The sequence below is a fragment of the Aptenodytes forsteri genome, unplaced genomic scaffold (genome assembly GCF_000699145.1).
Source record: "Aptenodytes forsteri isolate BGI_AS27 unplaced genomic scaffold, ASM69914v1 Scaffold146, whole genome shotgun sequence".
Lineage (NCBI taxonomy): Eukaryota > Metazoa > Chordata > Aves > Sphenisciformes > Spheniscidae > Aptenodytes > Aptenodytes forsteri.
Window position 1 is genome coordinate 3890755 of NW_008795128.1, and position 14814 is coordinate 3905568.

A 14814-nucleotide genomic window follows, 5' to 3' on the forward strand; every position below is an offset into this window, starting at 1 on the left:
CGGGGACGCCCCGGCGCTTGGGAGTGGCGCCGTCGCCTTCCTCGGCCGAGGCGGCGTCTGGCGGGGCACCTCGGAAGGCGGCCGGGGGCCGCGGGTACCGCCGTCGCCTTGCGCTGCTCCTGTCCGCCCTGTACCGCTCCCCCAGGGTCTTAATCCTGGCAGCGCCCTGAGGAGGGGCCGGGGCAGCCCAGAAGAGCCCAGACGCAGCAGTGGCCTTGCACAGCGTGCTTTATTGCCGGGCTGTCACAGTCACTCACTGATGGTTGGGAGAGAAAGCGCAGTTAGCGAGCACGTTAATAAATACAATAACTTACAATATATAAATAACCCCTCCCACTACCTCCACAGGTGGGACTGTGGTACAGACTCGGCAGTAGTTACAGGATTAGTCTTAAAATAGCACCAGCATGTGTTGAATCCACTCTCCACTCAGCTTAGGGCTGCTATAAGCCTTGGGTTACCGGCTCTTAGTAGCCCACGCTGCAGCGTTTCGTGAACAGGAGGAGCAAGGAGGCTCCCAAAGAATCAAGAGAAACTAAAGTTCGCCATGAAATAATTAGTCTATGCAAGCTGAGGCACAGGAGCTGGGCTAGACAAAGTGTTCAGGGCTGTGGAGGTCAAACTGCTGAGTTAGGTACCATTAACACAATGAGACACTACTTCTTTTTGTAGTTGTGAGGGCTATGCTATGATGCTACAACAATGCCAATATTTACAAAAAAATACCTGGGACTCATTTGATAACTGCTTCCTTCTCCCCTAGTACTTCTGCCCACCCAACCCCAGCAGATGCTCTATAAGTTTGCAAGCCACACCACCTGTGGCCAAGGAATTTAAAGACTTCTTTTTTTTCTCTCTCTCCCCTCCAACCCCTCTGAAGCTCGCTTTTCCAAATGACCTTAATAATGCTGTTGGAGGCAGTGTGAGGCCTTACAGAAAGGAACTCAGCACAGCAGAGTACTTACTGCAATCTAGCTTATTTGCTATATTTGCTTTGGCAAGTCTTGGACACATGAAGGAGGAAGCAGAGACAGGTGGCATGGCAATACCTAAGCCCTTCTTTTCTAGGAACTTCAGGAATTTCTCTACCTTTGATCGTATGCAGGTGCAGCTTTACTGGGAATAATTATAATGGAGCACGAGTGCAGAACTGCCACTGGCGATTTAACCACTCTATTGTCTAGGCCAAGTCTGAACACAGTTACACAAAAAACACCGGCAAGCGGCCTGCACTAGCACTCCCAGTGCTCCAGCACCTGCTGAACTGTGAGGGAGAGCCCCGGTGAGAAAATACCCAGCTATTTCCAAGTGGAGGCAGAACTAGCATCTGCTGGTTTGTCTTGCCTGCCAGCAGAGGGTAGCATAACTCTGCAGCTGGAAATAGCTTCTGCAGAGGAGCTACTCCTGCACGAATTTGGAGCTAGGAAAAAGGCAGAGTTCTTCCTGGGAAGAGACGGGTGGACCTGGCAATGGGGACTGGCACAGCCGCACACACACTGGTGACGTGGACAGAACCCACCATCAGAGCAGATGCTCTGGGAGGAGGTACTGTTCCTCCAATGGGTTCTGGAGAAACCCAAGATGGGAACAGTGCCCACCCTTACAATCTTCAATTTTCAGAAGAGTCTGTCTCTTCGTTGGAGCCTTCACTCTCAGCATCCATTTTTCGCCGATGGTGTAGAGGTTTCCAGGGAGAGTTAATCCTGGGTGAGTTACGGACAGGCAAATTAGCTGTGTCCCCGCTGGAGCTGGTGGGACCGGAGACAGAAAGCCCTGAAACCTGAGCTACCCTGAAAGAGAAAAGACAAATGCTAGGCAGCCTACCTTGTCATCTCCAACCTTTACCATAGCAGTTTTGGAGTGAACCTGGGAGGAGGACTTGTTCACAACTAGCACAGGGATGGAAAGATATTCATGGCACAGAGGGGGAACACCTTGCACTAGTACCTACCAGACTCGCTGTGTGAATCTTTCTTCCTGTTTAACAGATCTTCTGGGCTGAGCCTGTGTCCTCCAACACTCCTAGTTTTCACCATCCAAACAAAATTTCCCTGTTCATTAGAGACTGCTGCTTCCCCTAGATCCCTCTTTGAGGCACACTTTTTCCCTCTGTTTCTGAAGCCTTTTCTAAGGATTTTGTTAGCTGCACCAAGGCACCCCAAAGAAAAAGGCCCTCTCTGCTCAGGCTGCTCTGTTAGCTCCTCTATTGTTTTATAGTAGAGCAAAGGAATAGGGACAGTACTTTACTAAAGTCTTCCTTAGCATGCTACCTTTAATCTGTTGCTTTACCTCCTGCTTTAGGCAACTCCACTTACAATTTCTCAAGTTCCTCATCCATGGCAGGGTCCAGAAACAAGTCTCCTTTATCTGGCAAAGCCCCTGGAAAAAAAAACAAAGGAAAGTATCAGAGCAGAGCGAGGCTATTCATTCTTAAAGAAAAGCGCTCAAGCCATAGCAGCATCCAAAATCTGTCCTGCAAGACAGAGAAGACTCTTCCTTATACTTGTTAGAGAAACGGACACTGAATGCTGATGATCATGGACTGATGATCCATATTCTGTGTCCTTCACACAGGCTGTAGCTGAGTTCAGACTAAATGGGAGGCACTCTCAGTAGTCTCACCTCTCAGAGAACTTGAAGAGCCCTAAGGATTGGCAGTTTCCACTCACTATACGAAACTACTGAGTACTGACTGTCAGAGAGATGACAGTCTGTCAACTTCGGGCCTCTGCTAATTGCCCTATATAGTCACCAGTCCCAGATCAGAGCAATAGATACGTTGTTGTCTGTGCCACAGCCTGAAGCATGCGCTATACCACTCAGGGAGATGCATACTTCTGTGCCACCTGCCTTTCTTGTGGTGCACTGAGCTTGGGGATCAAAACACTCCACAGATTTAACACTATTGCTTTCTTTGCAATTCAGGAAAGTCAGGCCTGACTCTGGTGCACATTAAATCTACAGGAGTGAGTGCGGGTGGACTGTGCTCTAGCGTTGCTTGCTGTCTGGGTGAGACCGTGAAAGACTGGCTCAGTAATTGGGTACCCTCTCTCAGCATAAGATCAGCATGTTCCTTTTCACCTTTGAAACCCTCCTCAGGATGAAGGACATGGTGTAGTTCAGGACTGGAAGAGCTGGTTGATCACCCTTGCCATTCTCTGAAAGGACACTGGCACCTCAGGAAGAGCCCAGAAAGAAAGGTGGGGCTCTTAGGAAACCCCTCCTTCCCAATTCTGTAACAAACTCCACCTTGTACAGGGATCATGGGAGGGTGTGATCAGCCAGCACAGAGATGAGAGGAATTGCCTACCGCAGCCTGGATAGTGCCACTGCACACCAGAAAAAATACACTTGGTAATCTGTACCAACAGTCCAGTGAGGGATGCTCTTGTTTTTCAGGAGACCTGGGTGCTACACTCAGTACCTTTGGGAAGGGGCTTTGTATTACCCTGTGGGGACACAAATCTGTTTTCTTGGCCCTGGCACCTTGGTCTTGAAGGAGGGGCTGGAGAGCTACCTGCCTCACACAGGCAAGCTGGCAGCAGTCACCAAAACAGCAATGAATGCCTAAAAATTAGAATCAGATTAGACCAGAACCGACTCCCCCACTCCTTCCATTTCTGGTCTTCCCTTCCTGCAAATGAACAGGAAAGCCTGGCACCGCAACACAGAGTGTCAGGAGGTCCAGTGAAGTGCCCCAGCCTGCTTCCTTTCATGGGCTCAATTAAAAGAATAAGCAGCTAAAGCTTGTTTCTGCATTTGCAGAATGCACAGTGAGGTCTCTAGGGCACAAGAATTACTTGGGAGAGTCAGTAAATAACACTTAAAGGATTCACGAATCAACATTGACACTGGAGTTAGGCTGTGGATTCCAGTCTTCCTGACAAACTCATCAGCGCTGCCCCAGCCTGAACGAGCCGCTCTAATCCCTACCCCTGTTCCTCAAGGGGAGGGGGGGGTACTGGCTTTGTAAGCCCAGAGAGAAGGCAGGCATCCTGACCGAAAGCTCCTTTGCCTGAAACTGCCCTTGCTGAAGGGCTTTGGGGAGCTTGTGATCCCCTACAGACCAAAGACTATTGAAATCACCCTTCAGGAGAGATTAAAAGACACCAGGAAAAGAATCCTTCTTTCCTTGCCAAGATGCTAGCACCTGTCAGACTTGTGCCTGGTGCCCCTCCTCTGTGAGAGGCCTCGGCAGGAGGCTGGCAGAGGGCCAGGGGACAGGCCCACATTAATGGAAACAAAAACCCACACACTTTGTAGGTGGCACAATGGAAGCTGTGGGCGGGATTTTTTTTTCTGCTCATCTGTTTTCTTTGCACTCAACTAGAAGTGGATTTCGTAGGGCAAAGGAAAAAAAAGATTTTCCTTGGTGCAATCCAGGCATCACCTTCCCCAGTGAATACACTGCTTCCTAAGCCTGTTTGCAGAGGGGATCGCAGGGCTGTATTCATGCACCTTTGATATATAATCTCCATGTTGCTGGGTAAGCAGCCCTGCCCCAGATGAGCATTAGCAGCTTAAATGGTTTGCTGTAAGAAGGGGCTCAGCCACAGAGGGGACACTTTTACTCTACTATGACACATACCTGTGCAAAAGAACAAGCCCTCAGGCAAGGTGCACCTTTTCACTGAGGTTTATCTTTGTAATATAGGGACTGGCAGATACTCAAGCCTAGAAATAGAGGGAGAGGATACCTACCCAAAGACAGAGAAAGCCTACTCTTACCGGCCAGATGATTTGCTGGGTGGAGATGAGTGAAGATGAGTGTTTGGGCCTCCACATGTTTAAACATACCTCCTGGATACAGCCTTGTCAAACACAGAAAGCCACTTCTGTTCCCCTTTGCAAGAGGAGGGAGAGCACAAGCAAGGCATATCGGGGTATTATGGAATTGTGAGTCTCAATTATGTATGGATTACATACTGTCCTTTGCCAATGCAACACTTTGCTTCCTTGCTCTGGAACAATATTGACCAGCACAACATGGAAACGAGCAGTGAGATGCTGCTTGGTAATCCCTCTGGTTCCCACAGCAGTCTGGTACAGAATTTTGTAGCAGTTTGTATTTTATGATACCACCAGATTTTCAGCAGGCCATAGATTAATATACTAGCACGCTGCCTTGAGGGAAGATGGGGAAGAGCTGGGAAAGACTGGGCTTTGAGTCTTTGAGCCAAGGTGGCAGCAGAGGTTTTCCCATTAGGTGTGCCTCCTTTTCTTGTAGACAAGAGCAGTCACTTAAAATCTGTGGGAGAATGAAGGGCTAAAACATAGGATGGGACTTCAATTCAGTACTGTCGACAGCAGTCAGCCACCTTACTTGTCTCCTGAACACCTCTGCCCAGCCTTTATAGCCAAACATGTTAAAACATCAGTTCTGCTAAAATGATCAGCTATTGAAGAGGTAAAACATTGCTATCTTAGGGCAGCATTTCATATCTAATTTTATCCTTGAAGAAGCTCCACAGCTTCAAGCAGACAGTAAGGCACAGTGTTGTTTTTAAAGTTTAATCCATCAACAAAAAGATGAAAAACTTTCCCTCACTCTCTTCCTGACAGTGTAAAACCTGGGGCATAATTACAGACGAAATTCCACAGAAGTGCAGAATGACTGAAAATCTAGAGCTGTACCACTCGCAGGAGTCTTACCTAGGGCTCTATTGATCCCCTGATCCTTTGCAAGTGCCATAAGGAATCCATAGAAGGTCAGTCTCTGTGCACTACTCAACATTTCCTTCACAAGAGCAGAAGGTGGACAGCTAGGAAAAGAGAGACAAAGGGGTCATCTTGTCTTTTAAATTATCTTTTTTTTTTTTCCCAAGACCCAGCTCAAACTGGAGAAATAAACTCTTCTACCAGTTCTAACACTGACAAGTTGCCCTGACTCAGTTTAAAACAAATAGCCACCAGCTTGCTTATTTAGCATTGCATCTGCTCCTCATTTGCTAAGCAAGATGTTTGAGCTAGCGTACATCCCTAGGAGCAGTCTTACCTGTCTCCATTGCAAGGAGAGGGAGAAAAGCCTAAATTCACTCAGGGGTATACACATCCCAACTCTTAGCATATTCTTTCAAAAATCAACTGGGAAATCCTTTCTTTTAGAAGACAATAAACTTTCATGAGGGTTGTTATGTTGTTATCACCCTTTTATCAGTGATAGTCATCCAAGGGGCAGGAAAACCTCTCCTATGATAGCCTAAATATGTCAGAAAACAATATTTAGGTGGGGACTAAATTGACATGTCCCCTTCTTCTACACTCATCTTAACCCCTGGCCCTGACTTCTAAGCAATATCATCATAGTGATTCTTGCTCTTGCCTAATACTTCTTAAGGGATTTCATGCAAAATAAAACTGTCTCATAAAGAGCAAGTGTTGAACAGTCCGCGGTGTAGTGGCACCCCTGGGAGATGTGGGTGTGGGCTGGTGATCCCTCAGGCAAAGGTGGTTATCAAAGCCTGGCTGAGTGTTGAGCTACTGGATGAAAAGCTGGGAATGGCTCCCCTGCACAGTGCTGTGCAGAGCCTGACCTACCAGGCAGGCTTCAGATCCTTCCCATCTGAAGCTCTCAGGACATACAGGGAATATAGAGCTTTTGTTATTTAAAAGAACAAACCAGCCTGGCACCTCCACGCTCAGCTATCTATAGTAGCAGTATCTATAGTTCAGCAGTCATTTTGTGGATCACAAATTTGGATTCAGGCACCTAAAGCAGGAATCAGGTGGAACTTGTGTCTTGAGTCTTTTTGTGGATCTAGCTCCTGACCTTCTAGCAGGGCATGTGCTCGCTACCTGCAAGAAACTATGAAGAAAATGTCTGTCAAAGCTACACAATAAGGTTTGGTACTGCTCCATCCCCTGCTGAACCAAGGCTAGTCTTGTGCCTGGAATCTGTAACTGGAGACCAGCTCCATCACAGGCTCAGGCACAGACTAGCAGTGTGATCTTGTCTAGGTAGTAAGGCTTCAAACCCCATCCACCCCAGTGTGCCTTTCCTGTGCTTCAACACCCAAGAACACAACTGCACTTGTTTATCTCCTCTAGTTAACTTGTGATGGTAGATGGACCTCTCCTTGATGAAAGTGTCAATGCAGAAGTGAGAAGGAAAGCAGAGACTCAAATCAATCCATTACTTCAAGAATCAGCTCAAACCTCATGTTTCTTAAGTCCATGAAATTGTTTCTCTCCTTTGATTAAAGCGGTTCGGCTATGATCTCTCCCTTCATACTTCTCCAATGACATCTATTTGGGAGTTACAGCTTGTTCAAAGTCATAGAATCATAGAATCACAGAATCATAGAATCATTGAGGTTGGAAAAGACCTCTAAGATCATCGAGTCCAACCGTCCAACCGTCCTGCTTTGGAAGCAACTTTAGGCACCTCATGTCTGATATCTGACGGTTTAGTGCGTATTTATTCAGTTTGGTTTTAGTAATTTTCTATATCTAGAAACTTGCCTTTAAAAAAAGTATCTATAATTATTAGTGTATTATCTTCAGATAGTGGAGATAAGGACCAAATTCTATAAAACTTTTGGTCAAACTAGGAGTTAGTGGCACAGCTCCTTTGTCCTAAGGAATGTCTCCCAGCCTTCCACAAAGCTATTGAGATACATTAGAAAGGCAGGAAGTATTTCTGAGGGTTGCATCTTTTGCATGGCTAAATGAAAGCTAGGTATAGTGTATTTCATCAGCTCAATGGTCCCCCTAGCCTAGTACCAAGTCTGAAACAGTGGCAAAGAGTACATTTTGACAGAAGTGGATGTGATCATGGGAAACATACAACAACAGTTCTCCTGATATGTTCTCCCAGCTTCATTTTAACTACTTCAGTGAAGGTTGTATGCAGACAAGTTTGGGAAAAAAACCCCAAACAAATTGGTAATGACTAATACGGTACTTGGAATGTAAACTTTCTAAATGTCTTCTGCTTGATTGCAAGGAACAAAAATAAAATAAACAGTCCCTGACAATATAAATTTAGTAATGTTTTCCTTATTCACTATTTATAAAAGTTTATCTAATTATTACAGCAAAGCATGGTAACAGGATCTCAGAGACTTTTTGCTGAGGTACCTTGAATGTATTAGAATTCTGTGCAGTGGCACAGTGAAATTCAATACCGTTCACTCACTGCAGTAAGTGTGCTTTATTCTGGTTATAGATGGTTGATAAGAACTTAAAGGAAACCGGTGAACTATCCAACCTCAAAGTAGACTTCTACCGGATCGAGTCCTGTATTTCTTCACAGCTCCAACCTTACAAAGGGTCTGCAGAGACACAGACTTCAAATCTGTGTTTTGGACTCCATTCATACCTGTATTTTGATCTGTCGCACAAGGACTCTAGGCACTGGTAGAAGAGAGATGCCTCTACCCCATCGAGTGGGCTGCAGTCATTTGGGAGTTGGCGCTGCCGATGTTGCCCAGAAGATGATGTTGGCACAATCACAGTATTTGGATTCTTACCAGCCAGTAGATCTTGATAAATGGCAGCCACACTTTCCAGAAACTCTGAAAAAACAGAAAGCGACTTAAAACTCAGGGCTATAATCAGCAAAGCATCCTCCTGACCTACCAGACCTAGGATTAAACTGTCATTCCCTGTTCTGTGCTGTACATAGCACCAACAGGAAATAAGCACAATACTACGGCATCCTGCATGTTCAGATCAGATATTATGCAAGCAGAAACAGCCATTTCCATGTAAGTTGCTGGCTTCTTCCTGTCAGGATGATTACGAGAGGCCACTCACTCTGGGGTGATTATGAAAGGCCACTCACTCTGTTGAACGAGATTCTTCTCAAGGGAACAGAGGCTAGCTAGCACATGGATAAAACAGCAGACCATGAAAGCTAATGTTGAACGCAAAACTAGTTTGCAAAGTCTAAGAAGTTTTCCTTCTCCATCTCTTGCCACTGACTAAGAACTCATCCAAGTTGGGAACAAACTATATGGAACTGCAACAGGAGTAAAGGGAGCAAGTTAGTCAGGGCTCCAGGCTGTATCCCAGCTTGTCTCTGTGCTGCTCCAAAGTAAATATAACACGGGATCTAGAGGAAGGGCCAGGGCAGGTCAGGGCTAGAGTTGGCAGAAAGCCTCTCCCCAGGCTCCTCATACTACCCACTGTTTACTGCAAGAGTCTAATTTTAAACAAGTTTGTTTATGGATGTGGTCAGCAGTTTACAAATCTAGATTCCATTTGGAGTGGTTTGCATGTGTGTGGGTTGGTGGGAGAGCGTATGACAGGGTGCGTGTGTGCATTGTGCCTGGGTGAATAGGACAGGGATGGGATGTTTGAGTGTGTGTACACAAGGGCGGGCTTGTGAGGACTCCAGTGCCATTTAAGTCCCGAGTGAATAGAAGTGTAATACTGTGCGTGAGGTGGGTGGAGAGGAAAGGCAGGATGTTAGCAGGCCCTGAGGCTGTGCTGAGGTTCTGCAGCTCAGTGGAAATATTTGTTATATCAGAGAAAAACTTTCCAAACACATTTTCTGTCCCTGGCTAAAGGCATTACAAGCCTGGTTCTGCCCAACCCAAAATCACCATTTTGAACTGTTTTTCTTTGATGAATTGTCATGGATGATGTTGTGATATGCACAGGGGAGTTACAGGGCAAGTATATACAGAGGAGTACTGAGAAAAAGAGATTTTTGTATTAGGGATAGCAGCTGACTCTTAACTGCTAGAAAGATGGGAACTGACAGGTTGGATCAGATCAGCGGGCCATCCAAGTCTACTCTCTGACCACTGACTATGCTCCACCACAGCTTCTAGCCAGTGTCTCCCAGTAGCCAAACCTGGCCCCTTTTGCCTGGTCGAGGCCAATTGTGAGCTACGTCCATCAGAGGGAGCTATTTAAGTGTGAGTGGACGGAAATCCATGAGCTTATGTTGCCTTTAGAAAGTGCTCTGTGCCGCAAGATGAGTAAGTGGCACCCCAGCAGTCCCCAGTGCTTAGAAGCTTATCTAACTTTGATAAAGGAAATGCTTCTCTCTTTTTGCCCACTTAAGCAGTTCCCTGAATGAGATTCCCTTTCCTCAACCACATTTTAGGGGGGCTAGGACAAACAGGCCAATGTATTGGCCTGTAATCAAAGCAGTCTTCCTGTACAGAACAAGCACCTGAATGCTCATCCGAGTTTCTCCCCCTTGTCTCCTGAACTTTAGTTTAAAAATACCTGGGGATTTTTACAGATGTATATGTGTGGGTGAGCATACATAAATACACACACACACACACACACACAAACTAATATTATTTGATTTGTACTTTTTCTGTCAAGAGTTTTAAAAGTACCCCATCTAGTTAAAACTCAAACTGGGGGAGAGGGGTAGAATACGATAAATGACCAACAATATGAAGAAGGTAGATGGGGATCAACTGTTCAATTTCCCTTCCAACTAGGGTCTCTCAAATCAAACAAGAGAGGTGGTTCTTCATGGGACGGGTGGCAGACCTGTGCAACTCCTTGCCAAAAGGTGTTGTGGAGGTTACAAGTTTATGTGGTTTCAGGGGGAGGCTGGAGAAGTTCTTGGGAGAGGAGTCCACTGGGGGTTCCTAAATCCATGGAAACTATACCCAGTTCAGAAACTCTCTGAGCTGAAACCAGATCATAGTTGGGCAAGTATTAGGGGAAGAATTGTATTCATTTGTCCAGTTCCTTTTCCTTTCAAGGCACCAGCTGGTGGGCTTTTCTTATCCTGTCTCCAGCAGGGACCAATACTTTAGAGGCGGAAATGCTGTATTAAGGAAAAAAAATGTTCCTAGTAAAAGTTAATTGTTAGGTGTTAACATACTCTAGGATAAAGCTGGAAATTTATGTCTCAAGACTAAGACAAATACATGCATAAGCCATAACAGTTACAGGTATCTTGTTATTCACAAAAATTTGGAACCTCCTTATGAAGCCTCCTAATCTCTTGGCATCAGTGATGCCTTTTGTCAGTAGATTCCATTATCTATATATTTTCTGTGAAATAACATATCTTTACAAGTTTCAAAAAAGTGCAGGGATTGGGAAGCTGTAAAGTTGTAATGCTATACTAGTGGGTGAAGTCAGCAGCTTCCCAGCATTTACCTGAGTAGTAGAACTGTATCTGGAAAGCAAAGAGGAAATCAGAAAAAGACATCAGGCAATCCATAGCATCATCCATCAGCACAATCCTAGGATAAGATGAGAGAAAGTTTAGCATCTACAAAAGAACTGAAGTCTGTAACCAGGAACCCCAGATCTAGAGAAAGTGCAGCTAGGGAGCTATGTGCAACTGAGGATCGCTAGTGGCTTGGCCCAGTGTAAGAGGTTAAGAGAGAGGAATAGGAACACCCACTGCTGCATGGATGTGGACACCCTAATATAAAATGAAGGCAGCTTAAGAACCTGCAGCGTGGAGAAGATCCTGAATGTCAGTGCTATCACACACTTCAGCTACAGTGTGAACAGAGCAGCGTGACATGGATGTCAAGCATTCAAAGCCTGGTGGACACGGTGGAACGAACACTGGTATAAAACCTGCAAGGCTGGTTCACATGGCTATATGAAGAGTAACTGTGCTACAGCCAAGACAGTTACACGAGTATTAAACTGGTGTAAGCAGAACGAGACTTATGCTATTCCTCTGTATACCAGAGTTCATCAAACTGGGATATTTTCAGATTCATAAGGATAACAACAGTTACTAATTCCCAATCTATACTCAAACAAACTCCACTTGACTACAGAGGAAATAACATTGCGCCAACAATCAGCTTTCTAATTACAAACTGTGAACATCCTATCCTCCCTTCCTGATGAATGAATCAGTCTCTCTTCATATCTATCAGGTCTATCATTTGACTGTCAGGTCAAATTTCATGGAAACTGAAGACTTCTTGGGCCAGGGACAATGTCTTCTTTCTCTCTGCTAAGCCCCAGGTGCATGTAGGGAGCTACATGCATCCCTATTTTGAAGCATACTTCATGAATATGGAAAGTATCAGCCACAGGCCATAAAGATGAAGTATAAGTGATAGCAAAGTCCAACTCCTCCTTTCAGGAAAAAACTCTGGATTTCAGAAGTAAGTTAGGGCAAAAATGTTCATAAACATGAAAACAAAAACAATGCTCTGGCCACTGCCACTACATAAGGATGAAAAGGTCAGTCTCTGAAGTGGGGAAAAATCAAACTTGGGCTGATCAATGACAGCTCAGACTGGAAAACAGAAGGAAACACTCCATTTTGATGGGAAAAAACAGTATTTGGACAATGCTAAAGAAAGGTAGTTGGTACTTCTTTTCAACTGTGTGCAGGTCTACTGACCCCGTACAGTCAGTATCTGGCATATCATGTCATATGAGAAGGATTACCAGTTCATTATAGCCAAAGCATGGGTCATCTAGTAGGACCCTTTCGAACACAGGGCCAAATGCAATCCACGGACCAACTCATCCAGCATCAATGGTCTAAACACATTGCTGGGGAAACACTGTTCTGTCTCATGTAAAAGACTCCAGGGAGCTGTGTGGGAGGCTGACCTAGAAGACTTATAGGATCTTGCAAGACTTCCCTGCCACTCAGACCAGTTCTGTTCACTGTGGCAAAATCAAACATGCAGAGCAGCTTGGATTAATTATCTCAAAGAAGAAAGACTGGGGCTAAGAGGGTCCCCAGGAGAAAAGCCAGTATTTAAAACAAAACCCTTTGAAGATGTCAAAGTGCTTCTGATTTATTTATTATGCTCCAGAAGCCTCCTCCTCCTTCTGTCTAAAGAAGCAGCAGCTTCAGTTCTTAATTCTCACTAATAAGCATGTTACTGAGATTGTCAGTGGCCACATCAAGGAAATGGCTTTGAAGCTGGCAGGCAGAGCATCTTCATCTCTCAGGCAATACTACTTAGCCACTGGCATTTCCAACCACTATTTAAGCACTGGAAGTGCGATGGGCCACATCGCTGATGAGCTGCACTCCCTCCTTTGAAATGATGGTCTGTCTCCTAGATACCCTCAAAGCACAAGCTCCAAAGCTTTTGCCAGTGCATTTCTCCATCCTGGAGATGCAGGAGAACAACAGTGGAGAGGTTTTTTATGTGTTCATTATGCAGAAAGACAATTATTACATCACTTTCATGACAATCAACTCATTTCACTTGTTAAATCTAAAGCTATGGTCAATGGATGTGCTCTGCAGCACCAAGTCCCAGTCTCTTTCTCAGAGGAGAGAGCATGAGGAAGTAGGCAGAGGTCTGAGAATTTGCTAGACATTTCTTGCTATTAAAGACAGCAAGAAGCCTCTAAGGAAAACTGTACGGCACATATGTGACGGAGGAGCGTCTAAATAGAAGCAGGTGCACTCTGGTGCTGGGTTACTGACTCCACTTGGCCCAGGAGTCTGCACTCCGGAAATGTTGAGAAGTCTTTAAATCCAATACAATCATTTATGAGGAGATTGACTGCAGCTGGCTATTTCCCCAGCAGTCAGGGAAGCTGGGAGAGCATCATATCTGCACCTCTTCTCTGAAATATCTGGCACAGAGAGAATCCTAGCCATGGACTGTAACCCAGACAGCAGGACCAAAACTAAGGACGAAATCTGAAAGTCTGAACTGCAACTCAGAAGAGTTCATCAGGTAGCTGATATTTCAAGGGATTCCTTATTCATTCTTTCTTGTCCAAATTAGACTTTAAGCCCTCAGGGGCACAGACTTACTTACAAAGTTAGTAGTCAGCACTCAATGAATAATGAAAATCAAGGATAAACTTTGGAAAGGACTGAAGAAAGATGCCTACACTTGACGGGCTCTGGTAAAGGGTGTAGTGGTCTTTCAGGGTTCAAGAGGGTTTGGCTGGCAGGAAAGCCTTGCTACTGTGCCAATGGGGAAACTTTATGATCTACTGATTGCGGTTAAAATCTCAGAAACCCAGACTAGACAGGATGTCCCCAGGACAAACTCTAGACCAGGCAAGTTGAAAGGACTTTTACTGTTCTCTGCTACCATTAAAGGCCAACTGACAGAATCTGTCTTAAGGCGAGGCTGGCTCAAATGAGTCTTCAGGGACTTGGTTTGTTTACTGATACATGGAGGCAAAAATAAGCGGAACATACAAAAAGGGCAAGATCTGCACTCTCAGGCAATCTTTTAACAACAGGGGTACAGACTTGCAAGCCCCACTTCCATTAGCACTGATCAGTGCAACATGAGCGCCCATACCACATAAAACAGCATAGGAAGCTGTGAACTACTCAGCTCCCGTTACTCAAATGCAGGCAGCGAGTTCCTTGTGTTTCTGTTACAAGAGAAAAGTCAGTGCTCAGGTACAGATCTTGAAATCATGGCATCAAACCAGAAAAATCCCTTCATTTTGTATCCTTCTGCAATTTCAAGATTCAGAAAGCCAAAAGGTGTCTCTGAAGATCTAAGGTATCTCTGTAGATTAAAATCTTCAATCTGCTAATGGCTATAGCCCTTTGAAGAAAAAAACATTCAAGAAACCTCACAGACACAGATAGCCTGGTTCTTTTTTGGGTATGACTTCTGCATTTGTACGGCACCAGGAACAGAAAAATGGAGCGCTCTGGTGTAATGCTAATAAAACCTATATTGTTGTAGCCTCTGTTCTTCTGCTCTGACATTTCCCAATCTTACTCCCAGTGTTTGTTATCAGTGCATAGCAACAGCTCCTGGATGAGTGAAGTGCACCGTGCTGTGAGATCATCTCAGTCATGCAGCACTGAGACTACAGCTATGACTGCCCTCTTCTCAAAAGCGCCAATAATTACACAGGTCCTGGCTGTATCAGTGAATGCTGTGGCTAATCCCCCCCCCAACTTTATTT

The 14814-nt window shown here is 45.2% G+C and overlaps 1 protein-coding gene across 1 annotated transcript in view; it reads right to left on the reverse strand.

Annotated features, from left to right (window-relative positions):
* Positions 1–210: 210 nt before the first annotated feature.
* CUNH11orf49 (chromosome unknown C11orf49 homolog) overlaps positions 211–14814 on the reverse strand; it is a 113911-nt gene continuing 99307 nt past the window's right edge. The window contains exons 5-9 of the mRNA XM_009277590.2: positions 11083–11168; positions 8321–8516; positions 5653–5762; positions 2316–2379; positions 211–1790 (exon numbers count right to left, since the gene is read on the reverse strand). Of these exons, the coding sequence (XP_009275865.1) occupies positions 1610–1790; positions 2316–2379; positions 5653–5762; positions 8321–8516; positions 11083–11168 (637 nt within the window). The 3' untranslated portion in view covers positions 211–1609. The remainder of the gene's footprint in view (positions 1791–2315; positions 2380–5652; positions 5763–8320; positions 8517–11082; positions 11169–14814) is intronic.